Source organism: Drosophila eugracilis, unplaced genomic scaffold, assembly GCF_018153835.1.
Source record: "Drosophila eugracilis isolate 14026-0451.02 unplaced genomic scaffold, ASM1815383v1 contig_415, whole genome shotgun sequence".
NCBI classification, from domain to species: domain Eukaryota; kingdom Metazoa; phylum Arthropoda; class Insecta; order Diptera; family Drosophilidae; genus Drosophila; species Drosophila eugracilis.
In genome coordinates, this window is record NW_024573278.1 from 1,095,027 (window position 1) to 1,116,866 (window position 21,840).

At 37.7% G+C, this 21,840-nt stretch overlaps 2 protein-coding genes across 2 annotated transcripts in view; both read right to left on the minus strand.

Moving 5' to 3' along the window:
- Window positions 1-1,875: 1,875 nt before the first annotated feature.
- On the minus strand, window positions 1,876-17,229 carry LOC108116815 (retinol dehydrogenase 13). The gene is made up of 5 exons (XM_017228864.2): window positions 17,008-17,229; window positions 13,287-13,939; window positions 12,837-12,900; window positions 2,419-2,565; window positions 1,876-2,301 (listed from the first exon to the last, which is right to left on the minus strand). The coding sequence occupies exons 1-5, from the start codon at window positions 17,103-17,105 to the stop codon at window positions 2,052-2,054; spliced, it is 1,212 nt and encodes a 403-aa protein (XP_017084353.2). The 5' UTR covers window positions 17,106-17,229; the 3' UTR covers window positions 1,876-2,051.
- A 1,945-nt stretch (window positions 17,230-19,174) lies between these two features.
- Window positions 19,175-21,840, minus strand: part of LOC108116952 (patj homolog) — a 30,511-nt gene continuing 27,845 nt past the window's right edge. Inside the window, exon 3 of the mRNA XM_017229105.2 lies at window positions 19,175-21,455. The gene's annotated coding sequence lies outside the window, so the exon portion shown is untranslated. The remainder of the gene's footprint in view (window positions 21,456-21,840) is intronic.

A 21,840-nucleotide genomic window follows, 5' to 3' on the forward strand; every position in this document is an offset into this window, starting at 1 on the left:
TGTTTACGTATACGTAATATGTAAAGTCTTATAATAATCAAACATTAAAATAAAGAGCAGCCGAAACTTAAGAGAGAAGTATGCCACTCGAAGAGAGTGAAGTGAGCGGGCTTTTTATGGGCGACTGTTGCTTTACCCTGCTCCCAAAAAGCTTCTATCTGCACTGGAAAAAAATTTTTAAGAGTACTACTGAGATGGATGCACATGGTACACCGTAGGCCAGTCGCTTAAGGAGAACCGGGGAACCCCCTGTTTTTGAGCCAGCCAAATTGAAGCGCGTAAACTGCATATTACGGTAACACGACGCGGCGGAAAGGTAACCGGAAACGTAAAGCTTTTTCCCAGCAACGTAATCGCTTTGCTACGCTAAGAGCTTTTCATTTGGCAGCGTCAGAAAAATGGGGAAAAATGGGCGGAAAAAGAACTGGGCCAGTCAAACGAAGCAACTTCGAAAAGGGAAGCATAAAATTGCTCTAGCAACACATGGCGCTTACCCCGCCACTGAAAAAAAAATATATATATGTGAGGGAGTGGTAAGGCATTCCTCCAAAGAGAGGGGAGACTGGCTTTTGTTGTTGGGGAGGCTGTGCCGCCTGCCAACTGACAACAAAAGCGTCGCACGTAATATAATAAAGAGATTTTCCATAGCATACAAAGCGGGGCTGCGTCGAGACAGTTGCATGTGTCCTTTTACATAGAGAACTATTTTGGTTTAACATGTATATGAAATTTCAATTTAAATGATTTTTAACTTTTACTATAAGGTTATTTAGGAGCGTTAAATATTGGAATTACAAACTAATTACTAATTACTTTCTTATACCTTTTGTATTTAATAATTCATAATTTTGTTTATATTTTTGTGTTCCCAAATATTTTAATATTAATACCAAATTTGTTAATTTTATTAAGCTGTGCAACGTGCAAAATCTTATCTCATTATTATTAAAAATGAGTCACAATGTTACCTAAAATATGTTAAAAACATTTTAGTCCATTTTTTCCTCAGTGCCAGGGGTCCAGGTCCTCTCGGAATGTACAATTCTCCCGACTGTCTGCCCCTGGCGTGTCCTCGTCTAAGCCTCGCATTGTACATTGTGCACACATTATAATGGAAATCGGTTTTAGCTGAACTAAAAATAATTGGCCTTGCATCTCTGGTTTGTTTTCCGTCCATACATCCATATATTTCTTTATACATACATATATAGATAAGTATCTGTGTGAGTTGAGGTCCTTGTTGTTGCTGGTAATCAACAGTTTGTTGGCACGCGTTGCCATTTTGGCCCCGGGTGCTGTGGGGAGTGGGCCAAATTTAGACGGAGCGAAAAACATTTTGCAATTAGCCGGATTCTCCATTCTCCATTCAAGCTTGTGCTCATGGATTTCCCAGCATTTGGCTTTCTAAATTTACGATTACAATTTGGGTTCTGCTTTTTGGGGTTTTTGTTTGGAGCATTGATGTTGCTATGGAAATAATCTTTGGGTTTTAGTTTGTTTCGGATTAATTTTAAATTAAATGATAGCTATGTTTGTTAGATCATGTAACAAATAGCTTAATTGGGAATTAAATTTGATTTATAAATATACCTTCTAAAAAATCCATGTTAATTAAGTAGGAAAAACTTGTTTGGAAAATTGGAAGTATAAGTCTTTTCTCTTTTTCCTTTAAAATCTCCTTAAATTCGCCCCACCTATTCCATTATTTACGCAAATTGCTTGAGAGTGTCCATTTTCAGGGATTCTCTCGCTCAGCCGAGAGCATTTTAAATTGGAAATAAATCAAAGGCCCAAGCACCAACATATTTAGCCCATCGAGTCCGATGAGGACATCCGCTGCAAGAAAAGTACAAACTCAGCAAATTTTCACTGCTCTCACATTAAAGTTGCATTTATTTCTGAGGGTAATTTCATGGGTGGGCTATATAAAGCCGAGGAGCCGTATAAAAAAGGAAAAGGAGGCTGCCTAATGCGGCAATTGTTAAACCAAATGCAAATAGACGTTGCAGTTGGCAGTCCCCGAAGAAGTCAGGCCGCGTGCCAGGCATAAATCACTCCAATGGCTGCTTTTGCTCCTTCTCATCCTCCTCATCCGCTCCCTGGTTCGTTTCCGTTTCCGCTTCCGCCGGAGCCTCTAGCCTCAGTTCAGACTCCATCTCCAGTTCCAAATCCATGCCGAACGCCTCCCTGTCGACGGTTAGTTTGGTAACGCTCTCGAGAGTTTTTATGGTTTGCATATACAGCTTCTTGGCTAACTCCTTGTCTTTGGCCGTCTCCGAACTTTCCGCAATTTCGCAGTCGCTGCAATGGACAACAACAAGAACAAAAAAAAAGAATAAAAAGATGTAGCAAAAAGTGGCCAACAAAGTGCTGCTAATGCGGCCAACAGAAACTGGAGTGGCCATGGCAACTACTCACTTGAAGTACTCGCCGGTGACTTCCTTTAGCTGGGGATCGGTGGCCAAGCGAATGGCGCACTGGGCTCCCTCGTAGGCGTTCTTCATAAAGAGCCACATCCACGGGTAGGTGACCGCCTTCACGCAGATGGACGACATAAGCGGTGAGCTGAAAAGTTAACCAATTATTGTAGTTATTGTTAATACGAACAAGTATTCAAGGGATGTTGAATTTTCACGAGTTAAAGTTCTCTTAAGAAGGATTCTTTGTCTTTAAAACTGAATTTGTAATCATGGTTAGTTAATCATGGAAGAATACCACAATATGGATTGGTTTAAGCAAATCTACTCCTCCTGCATCTTAAATAATAAATGCAGAAAATATTAAAACTAGCCTCTGATTTATTATATTAGTTTAATCCCAACCAATTTTGATGATTATTGTTTAGCCAGTTAGTCTGGAAAAGTTTTAAGTTATGCAAAAACTTAAAAATTAACAAACTTTCTGTTTATTATTCAAAGCAGTTTTCATTTTCAATTAAATAGTTAAATCCAAGTTAAGTTTTATATAAAGTTTGTACTAAATCTGGTCGCTTAACGAAAACTTTAACAATTCCTTGGTTTTTTTTAGCATTGTTTTAATGACATTTTCAATTGGGGCGATAAAGGGCGGCAGTACCGCCAGATGTCCTCCATTCAATTCAGTCGCTCAACCGTTGATCTCCAGCTTTTGGCCATCTCCGCAGCTGGGCGTGGGCCAATTCCAGCGACTGAGCCCAACGAGTTGTGCGAAATGGCCACCTCCAACCAGCACCCAGTCATTTCTTTCAAGCTCTCTCTCTCTTTATTCAGTAAACTGTGAGAAAGTGCGTCTTAAAAGGTATGCTAGAAGTCCATATATATATTCCTTTAAAAAGGACCTAACTTTTAAAATTGGATTCTGTAGCATACTTTTCTGAATACTTTTGACATTTCGAATTTTTTACAAGCTTAAATATTCAGCAAAATATTAATTTCAAAATAAAATTCGTAATCATTTAGATAATTTTTCTCAGTGTTATACTGATGCTGCCTTTTCAGGAAGGATTACGAACTTGCGCACAATTTGCTTAGCTGTCGTTGTTAATGCTTTGCGCCCTCGTTTGCCGCTTTTCCTTTTGTTTTTCCAGGCGGGCAACGAACGATGAACGGTGAGCAAGTTCACCGACACTTGAACACGATAAAACGATAAATAAATAATTAATGCGTTTAACTTTTCCATTTACGCTTTTTCCGTGACTTGAGCATTAACTGCTTTTCATTTTCATTCATTTCATAGTACGCACAGATACGGGCCACGCATAAAAGCTGTGGCAAGTGGCATGTGTGCACAGTGATGGGCAGTATGTATACAGAAGGAGGTATCTAGGTATATTATTTTAGATATTTTCTAAGGACTTCTTGTTCTTAATATGTCTTTATATTAATTAAATGTTGTTTTTACACATTATTCTTAATTTTTTAACGTTTATAGACATGTTTTGAAGCTTCTCAAGTATTATAAGACATAAAGTTGATTTATATCTATTAGCATTATTAACTATCTTCTAGGAATATATTCCTTTAGATTTTTAGTACCACGCCTAGGTAAAAAAAAACATTACCTTTCCCAACACTGAGTATGAATTGGTCTAACCTGGCCCTGGACCCTGCCTCTGAACCCTGGCACCTCCTTTCTCCCACAAAGTTAAATCTCCTTGTCCTGGGTCGAGGCTGGTGTTGATTCCATTCATCGTTTTACGCCAGCGTTTTCATAGATACGAGTATCTGTCCTTGCTCCTTCCACTCCCCACCATCCGTCTCCTCTTTTATTTTAACACCCTCGCCCACGACCCCTACTGGTTGCATTTTTAAAGTGCATAGAAAGCTGCAGGGGCTGCAGATGGTTTGTTGGGAAAAATGGGAAAATAGTGTAAAAACAAAAATAAATGTGTGTGTGTGTTTGCGGATACTGGGTTGTGGCTTAGACTCGGGGGTTACTCTTTAGATGCATTGATTAATGGCTGTTTACAGAGTATGGTCAGGAAATATTGGAGGGCTTAGGAAAGTATATAAATTTTCCGGATCAAATTGGGAAAATAATCTATTTTAAAAGCTTCGTTGACATTTAATTAAACGTAAAATATTACCTTTATGGAGGAAATGGAAAATATTTAGCGCCATTTTAGACAATTTCATAAATAACGAAACTAAAGTAAATTGTATTGAAACTGATACAAATCTGCTTAGATTATTACTGCACAGAGAACAGTATGACTTATCTTTCATAATCAATAAGCAGTTCGTCTTGAAACAGAAATATTACGTATACGCCACTGAGCAGCCTGATATACTCACACCTTTCAAAGGGCCCAGCAGTGGGCGGGATTGAAAAATTTCAACCTGACTCGCTAAGCTGCAGCGGTGCAAAGTTCATTTAAAGCCCCGACCTGCAGCACCTGCTATTACCAACGTGGAAAATCTTTTAGCTGTACGTGTGAGTGCGCGCTGCAAGCCAAAGGAAAAAAGCGCAGCAAAATGGCTTGAAAGGTAAAAAGACCATGGCTTTTTCCGAGTATTTTCCTTTAATACCGCAATAGATGGCCCACGAGCGGAAATTGAATCCACTCTAGGGCAAGAATTAATAGCATATACGCTATGTTAATTGTTTTTATTGGCCAGCAATTTTAGTGGCTGTGGCTAAGTGGCTTTCTGGCTATTATGTTTCAATTGTTTTTTACAACCAACATGTAGGTTGTTATTTTTAATTAAAACTTAGAAATTCTCTAAAACCAATCGTTATTGTTAAATATATTTGGATGCTAGGGGCTATAAAGTTCATTAAGAGTTAGTACTTTTACAATAACACCAAACGTAGATTTTGAGATGATAAAAGCAAATCGAAAGAGTTAAATATTTAGCTTGGAATTTTACACATAGATTCAGCACTTAAATCGCTTTGTAAATTTGCAACTATCAAGTGGATAAAAGGCCGTAATAAATCAGCTTCGATGTGAAGACATGAACTGACCTTCCTGCCAAGATGATGTCCTATAAAAGAAGCCTGACGATAAGCGTTAGAGCCACAATCTCGAGAGCCCAGTAGGTATCGCAGCTGGGCGTGGGCCAATTCCAGCGACTGAGCCCAACGAGTTGTGCGAAATGGCCACCTCCAACCAGCACCCAGTCATTTCTTTCAAGCTCTCTCTCTCTTTATTCAGTAAACTGTGAGAAAGTGCGTCTTAAAAGGTATGCTAGAAGTCCATATATATATTCCTTTAAAAAGGACCTAACTTTTAAAATTGGATTCTGTAGCATACTTTTCTGAATACTTTTGACATTTCGAATTTTTTACAAGCTTAAATATTCAGCAAAATATTAATTTCAAAATAAAATTCGTAATCATTTAGATAATTTTTCTCAGTGTTATACTGATGCTGCCTTTTCAGGAAGGATTACGAACTTGCGCACAATTTGCTTAGCTGTCGTTGTTAATGCTTTGCGCCCTCGTTTGCCGCTTTTCCTTTTGTTTTTCCAGGCGGGCAACGAACGATGAACGGTGAGCAAGTTCACCGACACTTGAACACGATAAAACGATAAATAAATAATTAATGCGTTTAACTTTTCCATTTACGCTTTTTCCGTGACTTGAGCATTAACTGCTTTTCATTTTCATTCATTTCATAGTACGCACAGATACGGGCCACGCATAAAAGCTGTGGCAAGTGGCATGTGTGCACAGTGATGGGCAGTATGTATACAGAAGGTAAGGTATCTAGGTATATTATTTTAGATATTTTCTAAGGACTTCTTGTTCTTAATATGTCTTTATATTAATTAAATGTTGTTTTTACACATTATTCTTAATTTTTTAACGTTTATAGACATGTTTTGAAGCTTCTCAAGTATTATAAGACATAAAGTTGATTTATATCTATTAGCATTATTAACTATCTTCTAGGAATATATTCCTTTAGATTTTTAGTACCACGCCTAGGTAAAAAAAAACATTACCTTTCCCAACACTGAGTATGAATTGGTCTAACCTGGCCCTGGACCCTGCCTCTGAACCCTGGCACCTCCTTTCTCCCACAAAGTTAAATCTCCTTGTCCTGGGTCGAGGCTGGTGTTGATTCCATTCATCGTTTTACGCCAGCGTTTTCATAGATACGAGTATCTGTCCTTGCTCCTTCCACTCCCCACCATCCGTCTCCTCTTTTATTTTAACACCCTCGCCCACGACCCCTACTGGTTGCATTTTTAAAGTGCATAGAAAGCTGCAGGGGCTGCAGATGGTTTGTTGGGAAAAATGGGAAAATAGTGTAAAACAAAAATAAATGTGTGTGTGTGTTTGCGGATACTGGGTTGTGGCTTAGACTCGGGGGTTACTCTTTAGATGCATTGATTAATGGCTGTTTACAGAGTATGGTCAGGAAATATTGGAGGGCTTAGGAAAGTATATAAATTTTCCGGATCAAATTGGGAAAATAATCTATTTTAAAAGCTTCGTTGACATTTAATTAAACGTAAAATATTACCTTTATGGAGGAAATGGAAAATATTTAGCGCCATTTTAGACAATTTCATAAATAACGAAACTAAAGTAAATTGTATTGAAACTGATACAAATCTGCTTAGATTATTACTTCCTAGAGAACAGTGTGACTTATCTTTCATAATCAATAAGCAGTTCGTCTTTAAACAGAAATATTACGTATACGCCACTGAGCAGCCTGATATACTCACAACTTTCAAAGGGCCCAGCAGTGGGTGGGATTGAAAAATTTCAACCTGACTCGCTAAGCTGCAGCGGTGCAAAGTTCATTTAAAGCCCCGACCTGCAGCACCTGCTATTACCAACGTGGAAAATCTTTTAGCTGTACGTGTGAGTGGGCGCTGCAAGCCAAAGGAAAAAAGCGCAGCAAAATGGCTTGAAAGGTAAAAAGACCATGGCTTTTTCCGAGTATTTTCCTTTAATACCGCAATAGATGGCCCACGAGCGGAAATTGAATCCACTCTAGGGCAAGAATTAATAGCATATACGCTATGTTAATTGTTTTTATTGGCCAGCAATTTTAGTGGCTGATGCTAAGTGGCTTTCTGGCTATTATGTTTCAATTATTTTTTACAACCTACATGTAGGTTGTTATTTTTAATTAAGGCTTAGAAATTCACTAAAACCAATCGTTATTGTTAAATATATTTGGATGCTAGGGGCTATAAAGTTCATTAAGAGTTAGTTCTTTTTCAATAACACCAAACGTAGATTTTGAGATGATAAAAGCAAATCGAAAGAGTTAAATATTTAACTTGAAATTTAACACATAGATGCAGAACTTAAACCGCTTTGTAAATTTGCAACTATCAAGTGGATAAAAGGCCGTAATAAATCAGCTTCGATGTGAAGACATGAACTGACCTTCCTGCCAAGATGATGTCCTATAAAAGAAGCCTGACGATAAGCGTTAGAGCCACAATCTCGAGAGCCCAGTAGGTATCAGTTTTTCAATCAATGGCAGCTGCAAAAAAATGCCCGACGAGTGTCCGGAAGTGGGCGAAAGTGGGCGTGCCCTGTATAGGAATTGCAGTGCATGGGTGAGAATGACAGCTGCTTCAGCACTTTTGCAGTTTCCAACGAAAGTCAGAGAGTTATCTCCGATATGAATAGTGTATGGGCGTACATATATATATATATATACACATAGTATCCTAGAAAGGAAGCGAGGGAGTTGACGAGCGGGCGTAGCAGTTGGGAGTTGGGAGTCGGGTGTAAAGTACAACAAAAGTTCAATTTGGCGCTACAAAGTCTGTAAAAAGAAAATCTACTTGCAAAGGCAAAACATGTAACAGAATGCAGCAGCAAAAAGCACAACAGGGGGAGACATCCGATGGACAGGAAGCCAATGTCTGTAAGCTATGTGCACTAGGAAAAAATGGAGGATGTTAAAGGAACTAGTAAAAATTAGAATTATTCGGAACCAATAATCCTTACTTAGTAATATTGGAAAACTTTAAGGTAAAATCTAATGTAATGCAAAAAATTCTACATGTTTGGGAATATATACCATTAATACCTTTTTCTAAACAATATGTAGCTTCTTGTTAAACTTTCCAGAGTAAAAAATATGGTAAATCAATTTTCATAATTTGAGATTATTTCTAAAAGTCTCTAAGCATAATTCCGAGTGCCCCTCACATGTGCATCAAGCAGTTCCCATATATCCAGGCCGGCGCAGGAACCCAACTCGCATTCACATTCACATTCACCTACATGTACAGCCACTTGATGTCGCTTCCGCTGTTCATTTGCTGTTTTATTGCCGCTGCCCGCAGCAGTTGGCCAAGTTTTTGGTCCGAGTGGGAGCTGGCTTTTGGCCACTAGAGGTGAGCATGTGCTTTATTTCGTTTAATTTGTTCTGGCTTTCTCTTTTCTTTGTTACCTGTTACAATAAAACAAAATTGAAAAGGGCACGCTATCACAGTTCATGAAAATGTGTATAAAAATATTTAAATCGTTTAACCGAGATTCTTGGATACCTGACATCAGCATGTTCAAATAAAAGTTTATTATTTTACAGTCTTTTATTATTTGATTGTTATTTATTGCATTTTTAATTGCTGTCAGTATTAAAGTTATTTAAAATCTTCATGTACCTTTTATGACTTTAAAGTTAAATTAAGCCTGTAAAATGCTTTTAACTATTGTAACTATTGTTGTTATTTAAAGTGGTAAAATTGAATAGACTTAATATGTGATTTATCGATTAAAATTGATCAAATGTTAAGTTTTTCTTTCTTTTCAAGTAAAATCTTAAACATTTATATACCTATTTTTCCGAAAATAATTACAGTTTTACCATTTGTCGGGGATACTTTGGGCTTACTAAGTAATCCCTAACAATGAATTAGATATTAGAATATGCATTATTCTATTATATTATTAAGTGCTTCCTAAGCATAACGAACTGTGCTCATCTCTGAGATGTAATTTGCGGCTCGTTGGCTTGGATTTTCCGTTGTTCTTGGCGCTGCGCCTAGGTCACGTGCAGAACCTATTGCCGCTCCACATCTCCATTTCTATTTCCATCCCCATCCCCATGTCCATGCCCATGCCCATGCCCTTGTCCACACCGCCATGCCACCTTCACCTGTCAAGGTGCTGCGTTTTATGTCCAAATGATTTGTACGCTCGCCAAGGCATTTGATTTTCTTCTTTCAGTTTTTCCAACCATTTTCCGGGCACTTTTTGCTGGCGTATTGTTATGGCATTTTGCAAATTGTAATGACGCATGTTAACAATGTTTCTGGTTCGGCAGGGAAGTGGAAATAGAAACGGAAATGGAGCCCTAGCCGGGTTAGTTAAACTTGTACATATGCAGACAGTACAATTTGTGTCTATGATGGATTATGCTTTCCTGGCTTGTGACAGCTCAACTTTTGCTTCTTTCTGCTTAGAGATGGTAGGAGAACTATGTATATCTAAATCTTAGCCTCCTCTATTACATCATTTATTGCCATTGAATTGTGTAATTTGTTGTACGTGCTGGTCGTGTTAACAATTTTGCAGCTCTGTGTGTGCGTTTGTATCTGTGTGCTATACACTTGAGCACCTGCTCCTTTGTCCCCCTTGGAATGACTGTGTCCTGGCCAGCTATTGTCCTCGGCTTTTGGGCCTTCCACTGGAGAGGCCACCCCAAAATCCCCCATTTACATGTGTATGCAGCGTGTGTGAACAGGGCTTTATGAACAGGCCCATAATAACTTATGAATTCAATGGCTCTTGGATGATGTTTAATCTGTTGGTCTTATCTAAAATGTCTAAATCATCGCAAATCTAAGCAATGTAACAACTTGAAGTGTACTTCGTTAACTAAAGTACCACAGAAACTTCTTTGCAACCAAAGCTTCACTTAATTATTCACATTTCTTATTCAGTTACTTACTGATAAGAGTTTAAAAACTATTACGTTAAGCCTATTTGCTTATTTAAACTTGCAGTTCCCATTAAAACTACATTTTGCAAAACCTTTTCATCTTTTAATATAACTTTAAAAGAAATTAATCTAGATTTTCATGGCGACAAAATCATGGGAATAGGTTTACGCGCATGAATAAATAAATCTGTGAATGCTTCATCCCAAAAAAGGAAAAAACTCATCCACAGTGGACACTCTGAATGGATGTATTTCCTGAGAAATGATTTGGCATTCAGGGCCGTGAAGCCCTCGGTACCAGCACATTGTCGGCAAATTCTAATTTATAACTGCCAGAAAAAAGGAAGCAGATGAAAAACAAGGGAAAACTTTTGTGCCAGCTTTGAGGGCATCAATAAATTTCGCATTAATTCTGGTCCCATCATTAGGGTAGACTGGGCCCCGGACATGTTCATGTTCATGGCCGGCAGTAAGTTCACAGTGTGCCACCAACTTGATGCTGGCCAACAGAGATGACATTGGCTAAGTCTAAGGTATTAAAAAACGTGGAAAATATTTTTAAATTGATAGCTTAGAATTTTCTCTTTCTATTGACTGCATTAATTTAAGAAAATGTGTAGAAAAAAATTCAAGGACTTATGAAAAATTAAAAATAAAACCTTAATTGCTTAGGATTTAAAAAGAATTTTAAATTAAATAATCTAGAATTCACTTTTCTACTTTAAAATAAAAATAATAGGGACGAAATAAGCTGTTTTTTCTTTCGGAGACTCTCCAAAAAACTGTATAAATCTTCGTTATAAAAAAGTCAAGCTGCCAACACAACTGGCAGCATCAGCAGCATCAACAACAAAGGCAACAGTGGCAGAGGCAACTGTCACCGGGGTGTGTGTCTGGGTCATAACTCAAAAGGACAACGTGGCGGGGCCAGCAGGCAAAAGTTGACCCAAACGGAGCTTGGCCAAAAGTAAGGCACCAAGCTTGACCCGCCGCCGTTTCAATTGCGGCCGACCCGCGTCTCCGACTTGGCCGCTTTTAATTACCGCATTTCACTTCTGCCCATCATTATCCCCTCTCATTTCTCTCCCATCTCATTTTGGCAACTGCCACTCGATGGCAGCTCATCTGCATTTGATGATGAGGTGTGGGCGTGGCAGGGTGAAAGTTCATTGCAGCTGTTGTCGTTTCGTTGGCTCTGGCTCTTATAATGTTTGTTGCTTTATGCAGGGTGAAAAATATCATCAGGAATGGATTGCATGTGGTTATAGGTTATAGATCTAAGACCAATTTTTAAGTTCACTTTTTAGTTAAGATTTAATATTGAGTTAAATTTCTGATCAGAAAACGTATAAAGCAAACAGAAACCTATCTCAAAAACATGACATAGAGAGATCGGTCTTGTAAAGACGAGTTCTGTAACCAACGAAACCAACCACATATTAAATTAAGTTTTGAGCAATTTTTCTCAGTGCCCCCACAGTTGTGGGAGTTGATGGCTCTTGTTGCTAACATTTTGGCCTTCCGCAATTTGCAACTGTTTGTCGTGTTTGCACGTCCTTTTCTGTGTATTGTGCAAATGCCCTTCTTTGGTTTCGGGCTTTTTTCTCACAGAGTCACTAACTAATTTGCATGCCTTAAAAACGGATTTTAGAAACAAAATGTAGATCAGCATTTTGGCAAATTGTTACGCTTGAACATATTTGGCCTACGTGTTTGGCAACTAATGGTAAATCGTGTTGCACGAAAATCGATGGCAACCAGAAATGACCATGAGGCGTAATGAGCTGCTGGAATTGGGGTTAAACAGCAGTTAAATAGCCATCCTTTGCGTATGTTTACCATATAATTAGATGTAAAAATTGGTGATTACATTATAAGGTCTTTCGATATTTAGTATTTTAATTCTAGGATCTTTGCGAATAACAATATTTTCCTCCAATTTTAACTATTTTCTAGTCAACACTTCTCCTATGCAATCTATTACCTATTTTCACAGCTTGCATTTAGGCCAGATTTTCGGTATTTGACCAACTCATTTGGAATTTCGAAATGAATTTGGCCTTCGAATGAAATGTTACCTTGATGCTGCTGCCAAAAAAGGGGCTCTTCATTTCAAGCCCCGCCCAAATGACTTGGCAACTTTTTGATTGCATCAAAACTAGACGCCCCCTCAACCTCCAGAGATATAGATAGAAAGTCAGATATATATACATATATATACACAGAGAGAGAGAAAGAGTATGGGTGACCGAGGCAGAGACAGAGAAAAGGAGACATACTAACATTGCTTAATGAAAGTGCAAAAGTTGTCTTTCGCGCGGCTACGAAATGAGCTTAAAATTTAGTTAAAGTTTCAGTTGCATTTTGCACTTTGCACTTTGCTCCCGTTTCGTTTGAATTTCAATTTCGGTTGCGGGCTTTCCTTGGTTAGTTTGGTTTCTGGGTTTGTCGGGTTGCGATTTCCTCGACCAGGTCTGAACTGACTTACTTGCGAAAATGGCGAGTCCCACGGACGAGTCCCGGAGTACAGCAGTTAACCGTGACCGAGGTACCTGTGGGAAAATTAGCGGATTTTCATTATTTGTTTCTTGGAAATCAAGATTGCGCAGTGTATGCATCAATAATTCAGAGTGCAAACTATGCAAAATTTTTCGGCCTACACTGGGAAAACATTTGTATAGGTTTTCTAGTGAAAAGCTTCAAATTCCTTATTTTGTAGACAAAATAAAAGCAGTTTAATTTGTAATTTAAAAATAAAAAAAAAATTAAATAATTAAGAAGACCATATATAAATCCGAACATTTATATAGAATCTTACATTCTTCCTGGCCTAATGGCCACTAACAGCAATTAAGATAGCCTCAAAAAAAAAAAGCATTTCCTCCGAGTGCAGTTTCCAGTTCTCGTGGGAAAATTCCCATACCCCTCGGTCGCTTACCTTTCAGTTCCCTGGCCATCCAACGGGTGGCCAGAACAACGCAGAGCTTTGAGTGAGCGAAGGCTTCGCGGGCGTGGAACTTGACCGACCAGGTGCCCACATTCAGTGGATCGTCGAAATCGATTTTGGCCCCCTGATGGGCGTGGGCCGAAACGAAAATGATGCGTCCCTGCTCCGAGCGTTGCAGATGTGGCAATAGCAGATGGGTCAGCAGGAAGGGGGCCAAGTAGTTCACCTGACTATGCCGCTCGAAACCATCCTCCGTGGGCACCTGAGTGTTGGCAAAGACCACACCGGCATTGTTCACCAGAACATCGATCCGCTCGAATTCCGCCATCAGCTGGCCGGCAAAGTGATGAACACTGCGCAGCGAACAGAGATCCAGATAGCGGGCTTCCACAAAGTACCTATCCGCCGGATTGTCATCATCATCAGTGGCACTTAAGGGGGTGCGGCATCCCAGCTCACGTTTGATAATAGAAGCTGCCCTTTCGCCGGCCTGGAGATTCCGGCAGGCCAGGATTATCCGGCCACCCCGACCCGCCAAGGCCTGGGCTATTTCAAAGCCAATGCCGCTATTACCGCCTGTGACCACCACGATTTGCTCCTTGATTTGATTGTCGTTCGGACAGCGCTGGCCGCTCATTAAGGTACTGGAATGCGGGTAAAGGATACAGATTAGATGGCGGATGGCGAAGGGTTGGAAAGCGGAATTTGGAGTGAGTTGGTGGGTGTGGCATGCGGCTTATGGATCGCTGAACAACGTCCATGTCGCTGTGCTTACAGTGAAAACGTACGTACCAGTCCTCGATTCGATTCCTGTGTTTTTACATCACAAGGCTTCCTTTGCATCGGCGAAACTTTCGAAGCCCGCGGGCTAAACACTAGGTTAGTCCCAAAAACGCCAACACATTAAAATGTTTGAAAAAAGTAACAAATTTGAACTTACTATTGAAACACTGACAAAGTATTTCAATTTATGGAATCCGTGGTATTAACTCGCTATCCCCGTCATCTACACATCAGTAGTCATCCTCATTACACAGGATTGTAATGGTCTCTTCTTCGTTATTGTTAAGACCGGAATCTTGCATTCATCAAGAATCCTGGCTTTCCAAGGACTTAGAGAAGGCCATCACAACGATGTGCAAGTGGGTGAATAAGATGTACCTACGACGGAGTCAGGGAGTTCTTGCCACGGAACTCCATAAATTGAAATACTGTCATCAGTCATTCAATAGTACTCTTCCACTTCTAAACTTTGTTCTTTTTAAAACATTTTTAAAATTTTTTAGATTTTTAGAGACTAAGCCTAGCAGCTACCCCGTAGGCTTCAGAAGTGAGCTAACTTTTTCCGCAGGCAAATCAAACCTTATGACATAAATAAACACACGGATGACTTGATCGATCGATTCCGATTTTAATATTTGTCGTTTCGGAGACTGAAACTAGTCCAAGCCCCGAGGGCTTCAGGACTAAACTAACTTTTTCCGGAGACGCATCAGTACTTATGAAATTAATAAAATCAAGGCTGACTTGATTGAAAACCAATTTAAAATTTAGATTTGCTGTTTATTTTTGGCCTACTTTAACATGTTCCAAAATCAGGGAATATTATATTAGGAGGGTGATAAGACACCAGATGTGCCTTTTCCGGTCCAGCTCTCGGCATAAGACCATTAGAAAAACATTATCTTTATTGCTAAAAGTTTGTATTTATATTTAAGAACAATCTGTATATTTTCTAACTTTTATTGTTAGTGGAATGGTAGAGAAATCTTGTCGGCGCTTTGACCTATTGGTAGGCGTTAATGGAATCAGCATGGTCATTTGCATGGATCTGCCTGAGGTAATTTAGGGATTTGACTAACTCCGGCCGCTCATCTTCAACTTCAATAATTTCGATGCGTTTGCATAAACAATAAATGTTAATTTATTTAATTTCAAGCCCCAGGAAACAAATTTAGCATTAGTTTAGCATAGACATTAACTAACGCTTTAAATGCAATGGATTTTAAACTCGGCAAAGTCATTATATTGACTAATTAGTATTTATTTCTTGATTTCCAATGCCCACAGAACATTTTAGCCCAAATCCCAAATAAATACATAACTAAAGGGACAATTGGCATTGAAGTCAATTAAATCGCATGGCTGGGCACTAATTCATTTCCAATTCGTTTAATTACATTTTATGTTCGTTAGTGCTGTTGTGTAGAAATTTCTGTTACAGTTTTGTGAACTTTAAATGCAGTCCATAGATGTCATCACATGCGAAAATTACCAACCAACAAATTAGTAATTAGACAACCCTTTTGCCAAACACTAATTGATTTATTTTATTAGCTGCCGATCTATGCTATGTCTTTGTATGATAATTCAGTTGCAAAATAAATCTATATTTACTAATCAATTCAAGAATTGAAGAACGTATGAAAATGGCATTGTAATTGGCTAATAATATGTTTATTGGGAATATGCATTTTGCAAATCTCTTCACTTCCCTTATATTTAATGGATAAAACTTATCCACAATCAAAGCCACTTAAACTTTTGCTTTTGCAGTCAGTTATTTCCTCTATAATCTTCATCACGTACCATTTGCTCCACTTCATTTGGCGGGGACTTATTTTGGCACTTAAGTCTAAGTTTTCCTTTCCCATCCTTCATTTTGGAATTCATTTGGCATTTCATTTACTTTGAGCCAAACTTGCGCAAATCCACTTTGTAAATATTTTGAGCCGCCGCAGAGAGGGAAATGAAAGGTGGAGTTGAGGAAGTCAGCCAAAGTGCCATATTGCAGTCTCCACCATTTCCGCTTCCGCTTTCCCGGCTTATACTAACACCTGCAACTGCCAAACGACAGATAGCAAGGGGTCACAAAAACCGCGAAGCTCGCAGAGCACAAGAATAACAAAAACCAGAAAGTAAGATGGCTATTTATTACCCAGACTGCCAGATACCTTCTACAAAATCGAATGTGTTTTCAGTGGGCTTCTCATAGGATGGCTCACTCGAAAAATAAAGCCTATTAAAGGTTTATTAAGCTACTGGGCTAAGCTAACTGGGAATTAAGTTACTACATATATATAACTGATGGATGGTAGTAGTCTTATTTTGAGTACCGTAATGTTTCTTAAAAGCGAACCATTATAAAAAGCTTTTAACCGATATTTGAATTGAAATTGACTTCCAACCTAAAATCTTTTTTTACCAAATTCTAAAATTTAATTTTTTGGCAAATTTTCGGTTTTTTGACAGGTCGGGTCATAAATATTTTGTAAAAAAAAATCAATACAACAAAATGCCAATTCTTCCTTTTCTTTTCCGTTTTTAAGCACTAATTTGTTTCCCAGAGTAAATAAACCTTAAATAAACTCTGCCCTGTTAACTTCACTGGGGTGTAAAAACAAAAATGGGAATAATCTTTAGATATTACATATTATCCGGGTCTTCTCTGCAACTCTCTCTCTTCCTGCCACTGCGACTGGCACTTCCCTCTCATCTGGCCACCATCTCTGCATGAAATCCACTTAAAAAGTTTTTCGCGAACGGTGACAGTGGGGGGAGTTTTCACTGGGCTGCTGCGACATTTATTTACGTGTGTCCGAGGCGAAAGTTTTTATGCCCCCAAATAAATGGGTTGCCGAGGGGAACAAGGGGGCGGAAGCAGATGTGGCAGGGTAAAAAAACACAGTTTCAGTTTAATCATCGCACTCACCGCACCGTAATCACAATGCCCACCGTGAGGGCCGCAATCGTTGGCCACCACGTGGAGAAGGGATCCGCCTGCTCGAACATGGTCAGCAGACGCTCCATCCTGGAATGCTTCTTTATATATATTTGTATATATATGAAATGATATTCTTCCCTTGCACTTGGTCTTTCTGGCTATCGATGGTTGAATCTGTGGCGTTGTCTGCACAGCACAATTGTTGAACGCGAACTGAACGGGGGATCCGTAGTAATAAATATAAATTCTCTTTGCGTGGTCACCCGCTGGCAGCAGCATAAATGTACATACGTGTAAGTACAGTGAGTACTCGATAATTGTGTCTTTATTGGGGTTTTTATATTATATTAATATTGGATTTAATCTTACTTACAGTTGAAGGAGAGTAGAATTTTCCTAACTGAAAGATATTTTGAGTAAAACTAAGTTAAGATGGTTGCTCGTCTTATTGGAAGTTCTACTATAAATATAATTTAACATCGAAAGTTGAGAAATCCTTAATTAATAACTCAATATTTAAAATTATTTTCTTGAAAATTTGTAAATACTTAAGTCACATCTATCGATAGATCCCTGTTTATTATAGGGGCTTGTGAGTGGTTTCGCTCACATTTGAGCGCAGATTTCCACAGCCGGCAAAGAAGATGTCGTTGACAATTGAATTTAAATGACCACCAACCCCCGCTCAACAGCACCTCCTACTATTTTGCGCCCCTTGAAACGTCACCGGCATATTTTCAATTTACATAAATGCTTGTTGCTCGGCATACGAAATGAGCGCTAGAACGAGATGGCGAACCTCATTTGTTCCACCTTTAGGATTTTTCCAAGCTTTTCCACCTGTCGTCGTCGCTCTTTAAAGGTTAGGTGCAAATTTGCACAAGCCGCAATAAAAGAACCCAAGTAAGCGCAAGGTAGAGGGTCGCAAAATTCTGTTCGCTATTTACACGCGTTTTCCATTTTTTAATTTGTGTTTTTATTTCGTTCTTTTCAGGCAACTTTCCCCCTCACAATTTTTCTGCGGTTTACGCATTCGGTTAGCATATTTTTTTCTGTATATGAAAAGGCAGACTAATGTGATTCAATTAATCTTGCAGCGGGTTCACCTCGAAGATTCTTTTTTTTATGTGGATTTTGTATATATTTGCCAGGCTGTGCGGCCACAAATTTTAATTATCTTTCAACAGCTGTTTTTGTTGGTAGAAGATGCTAAATGGAAATGTCTTTTTGGATACAAAAATCTACAAAATCCACATTTTAAAGCAATAAATACTTGGTGATAAAATAATTCTTGCATATGGCTAACTTCATTATTCAATGAATTAATTCAATAAATTGCACATATGCAGGGGTAATTATAAAAACATTTATATAATATATATAAATAACACCACAAGCTAATAATTAATGTATGCACTGTTATATAATGATTTATGAAAATATGGCTATTTAATTGCGTAATTGCTTAACGACCCTAAAAGAGGAAATTTAATTACCTGCAAATGATAATTGTCAATGGCTTCGGAGCTTCGGGGTTCAGCAGTTTAGGCTAATCATTGCAAAATAAATGAGTGAAAGACAATTGTGTGTTGAATTTTAAATGAATTTTTGTTTGAAAAGCAAAATGTTTTCACTAAGTAATTATTTATTTATTGAGTAATAAGTTTGAAGTCAGTAAACTACTGAAAAATACAAACCTTTAAATTTCCACACCTTTATTTACCTTAGTCCATGGCCATTCATACTGTTCAAATTTATTATCCCGAAAAGATCTCAACGGAGAGCCATCATCGTTCGTTCTATGGGACTGGGAAATGCTATTCATTCGCTTTCAGTCCATTACATTGCAAACTCTCACCCTTTGATACTTCAATTCAATTACAACGCATCCATAAAACATGCCAGCAACTAAATATATATTTTTCGAGTAATTTAGTCCGCACACCAACGAGATAGTATGTAGTTTTTCCATAGGGGCCTTTGGGAGCTGTGGAAAGTGCACTCAATGCACTTGACGCCTCCACAATTTGGTGGTGTGTTGTTTCCATTTCCGGTTTAACAATTGATTGAACACAGCATCCCAATCATATCGTATACATATAGGGGCCTACCCTATACCCTACCCTCAAAACAAATGAAATTGCACACTCAAATGGATCTTTGTACGTGTATTAATACTTTTGTTATATTTTTCGGTTTTTCGTTTATTGAACGTTTCGTCAATTTACATACTCTTGTGTCTAATGTAGCCTATGTTTTTTTCGCCAAAATTTGCATATTCATATCAATTTTAATCTGCGTTGCCTTTCAATTCGATTCTGTTTCGGTTTCTGCTTCATTGTTATATGTTCTTACATTGAGTGTGTGTCGTCTGTGTGTGAGTGTTTGTTTTTTGCCTTAGTCGTTTGCTTTAGCGCTTAGTTGGTTTTTGCTCAGACAGTTTTGCTTTTTATGCCTTTAATTTTTAATGTTAATTGGTAAATTGTTTCCGATATTATGCCATTTTGCATTGATGTGCGTGTACTTATATACGTGTATGTGGTGACTTTCGGTGTGAGAGTGTGTGTTTCGTATGTATATAGATAGATAGATAGTGTATCTGAATATTTTTGTTTATTAGATTTGCATGGAACTTTTTCCCATCTCATCGGCAAAATATAGTCGTTTCCATAAGCAAAAGTGCATGAGTTATAATGTCTCTATGTCTTTGTGTTAATTGGTATACGTATGGACAGTGCGTTTCATGACAACAAGACGAAATTAAAAAATAAAATTCAAACCAAAATTTTTACTTTGACCCTTTGGGGTGTTTCTTAATATTGATAAATTTTTAAAGAAAATAAACAAATTCAATGATATTCTTTTTTCCATAAATAATAAATAAGAATTTTGGTACATAAAAAGAATACATAAAAATATTATTAAAATATTATATTTTTGAAACGCACTGCATGTATTGATATCTTACTCTACATCCTTGATTCCAAGATAGCTAAAGCCTTTTATTGATGTAATCAAGGACTGTATATACAGATGAAATCGGATTCAGTTTAACAATAAACTAATTCGTTCAACAGAAATATAGTAACAATGTAAACATTTTAAAGATTCGCTAAGATTTATCAAACGTGGTTTGCTTTTTATTGGTTCATTAATCATTTGCTTTGTTCTTTTGTCCGTTTAAAATTAGTATCACTAACAAGCTTTTGTTTTATGTTTATATATTTCCTATGCAGCAAGAGGTGAAAAGTATGATTGGCTCTTATTCAGAGTCCTCACTGTAGTCCTTCTCACCACTTTCCAACATCTTACCAATGTCTTATGTTCTTCCTTCGATCTACTTTAGTTCAGTATTTTGTGTGTGTTTTTCATTCAATTGTTCGATTTGTGTGTTTGACTTGTTACTAAAGTTAAAGTTTTACTTTTGCTTGGTCGTCAATTGTAAATATATATATATATATATATATATATTAATTATATTCATAGGCATAGAATTTGTAGTATCTATAAATAGGTATATATGTTATCGTATATACGCCCAACTAATCTCAAGAATCTATGCAATATTGCAACTCTCATTTCCTATACAATTTGAAAAATGTCCCCGGAATTCTCGAGGCTGTGTGTGTGTGTGAGAGTGTGAGTGTTTGTGTTTTATCTACTCTTATAAGAAAAGCAATCAGCCACGCCCCCATAGCCCTAGCCTTACCTCTATTTAAGTATGTACGTATGTATATAAATGATTTACAAGCTAGAAATTGTAAATTTATGCTACGTAAAGTTGAAAAGGACAATAAAAATAATCTCTGGAATATTTACAGCGGACTTTCTAGTGGGTTTGTTTTTTTTTGGTATTTCGGTTGGATATGTAGGGGAGGGTTGGACTAACGGGGGTGCTATCATTATTGCCATCATGGCCTCGACATATGCATACTAAACTGGAAAAATGTTTTGCAATATTTTCTGTGTATGAATAAATTCCACTTTTCCTCGGAATTTCGTGTTTTTTTTTTCGGTTGGAGTTCAACTTGTTTTTGATGTCAAATTTTTTGGTTTTTTTTTTCTATTCTGGTTTTTAGAGCTTGTCCGCAGAAATTGTTATTAATAATTTATTGATACAACAATTTGTGATATTTTTAAAATCCGTTGCGTGCCATTCAAATTATTTATTTATGCATTTTTGTTGGTGTTCAGTTGTTGGCTGTTGGTGTTATGGCTTGGGCTATCAAATTTGATACCTAGTTAATCGATTCTGGCAATGTGCGGATTTGGTTATAAACTTTGTACAAAGCGTTCTATTATGTCCATATTCGCTGATATTTATGCCGCCGATTGCAGACTCTACTAGTTTGTTGTTGCCTTTTGGATTTCCAATTTTTGTAGCTGCTGGTCGATGGTTTGATGATTTCACAAGGCCGATATTAGGGTCAAAAAATCTGAAAATAGCAAAGCGAACAAATATGAAAATTAGATTAGCGGTCGTCATGGCTGCGGCAAAGTGCAAATACATAATTCCCCAAAGTCCGTCGATAACGCTCGATTGATTTGGCCATATTTGTTTAGCTTACTTTGCATATGCGTACAATGAATATCATAGTGAGTGGAAATATTCAATTTGTGGTCGCAATTTGAACCACCTTTTAAGTGGAGAGGGGGAAATTTAGTAAATCTTCTTTTTAGTTTCTATTCCTGATGTAAAAATATAACAAATATATGAATTAACTCAAAGAAAAGCTTAACTTTATCTAACCCTTTAAAAGAACTACTACCCTAACTATATCGTTAAAGTAAACTACCTAATAAATCAATAGCCAATATAAA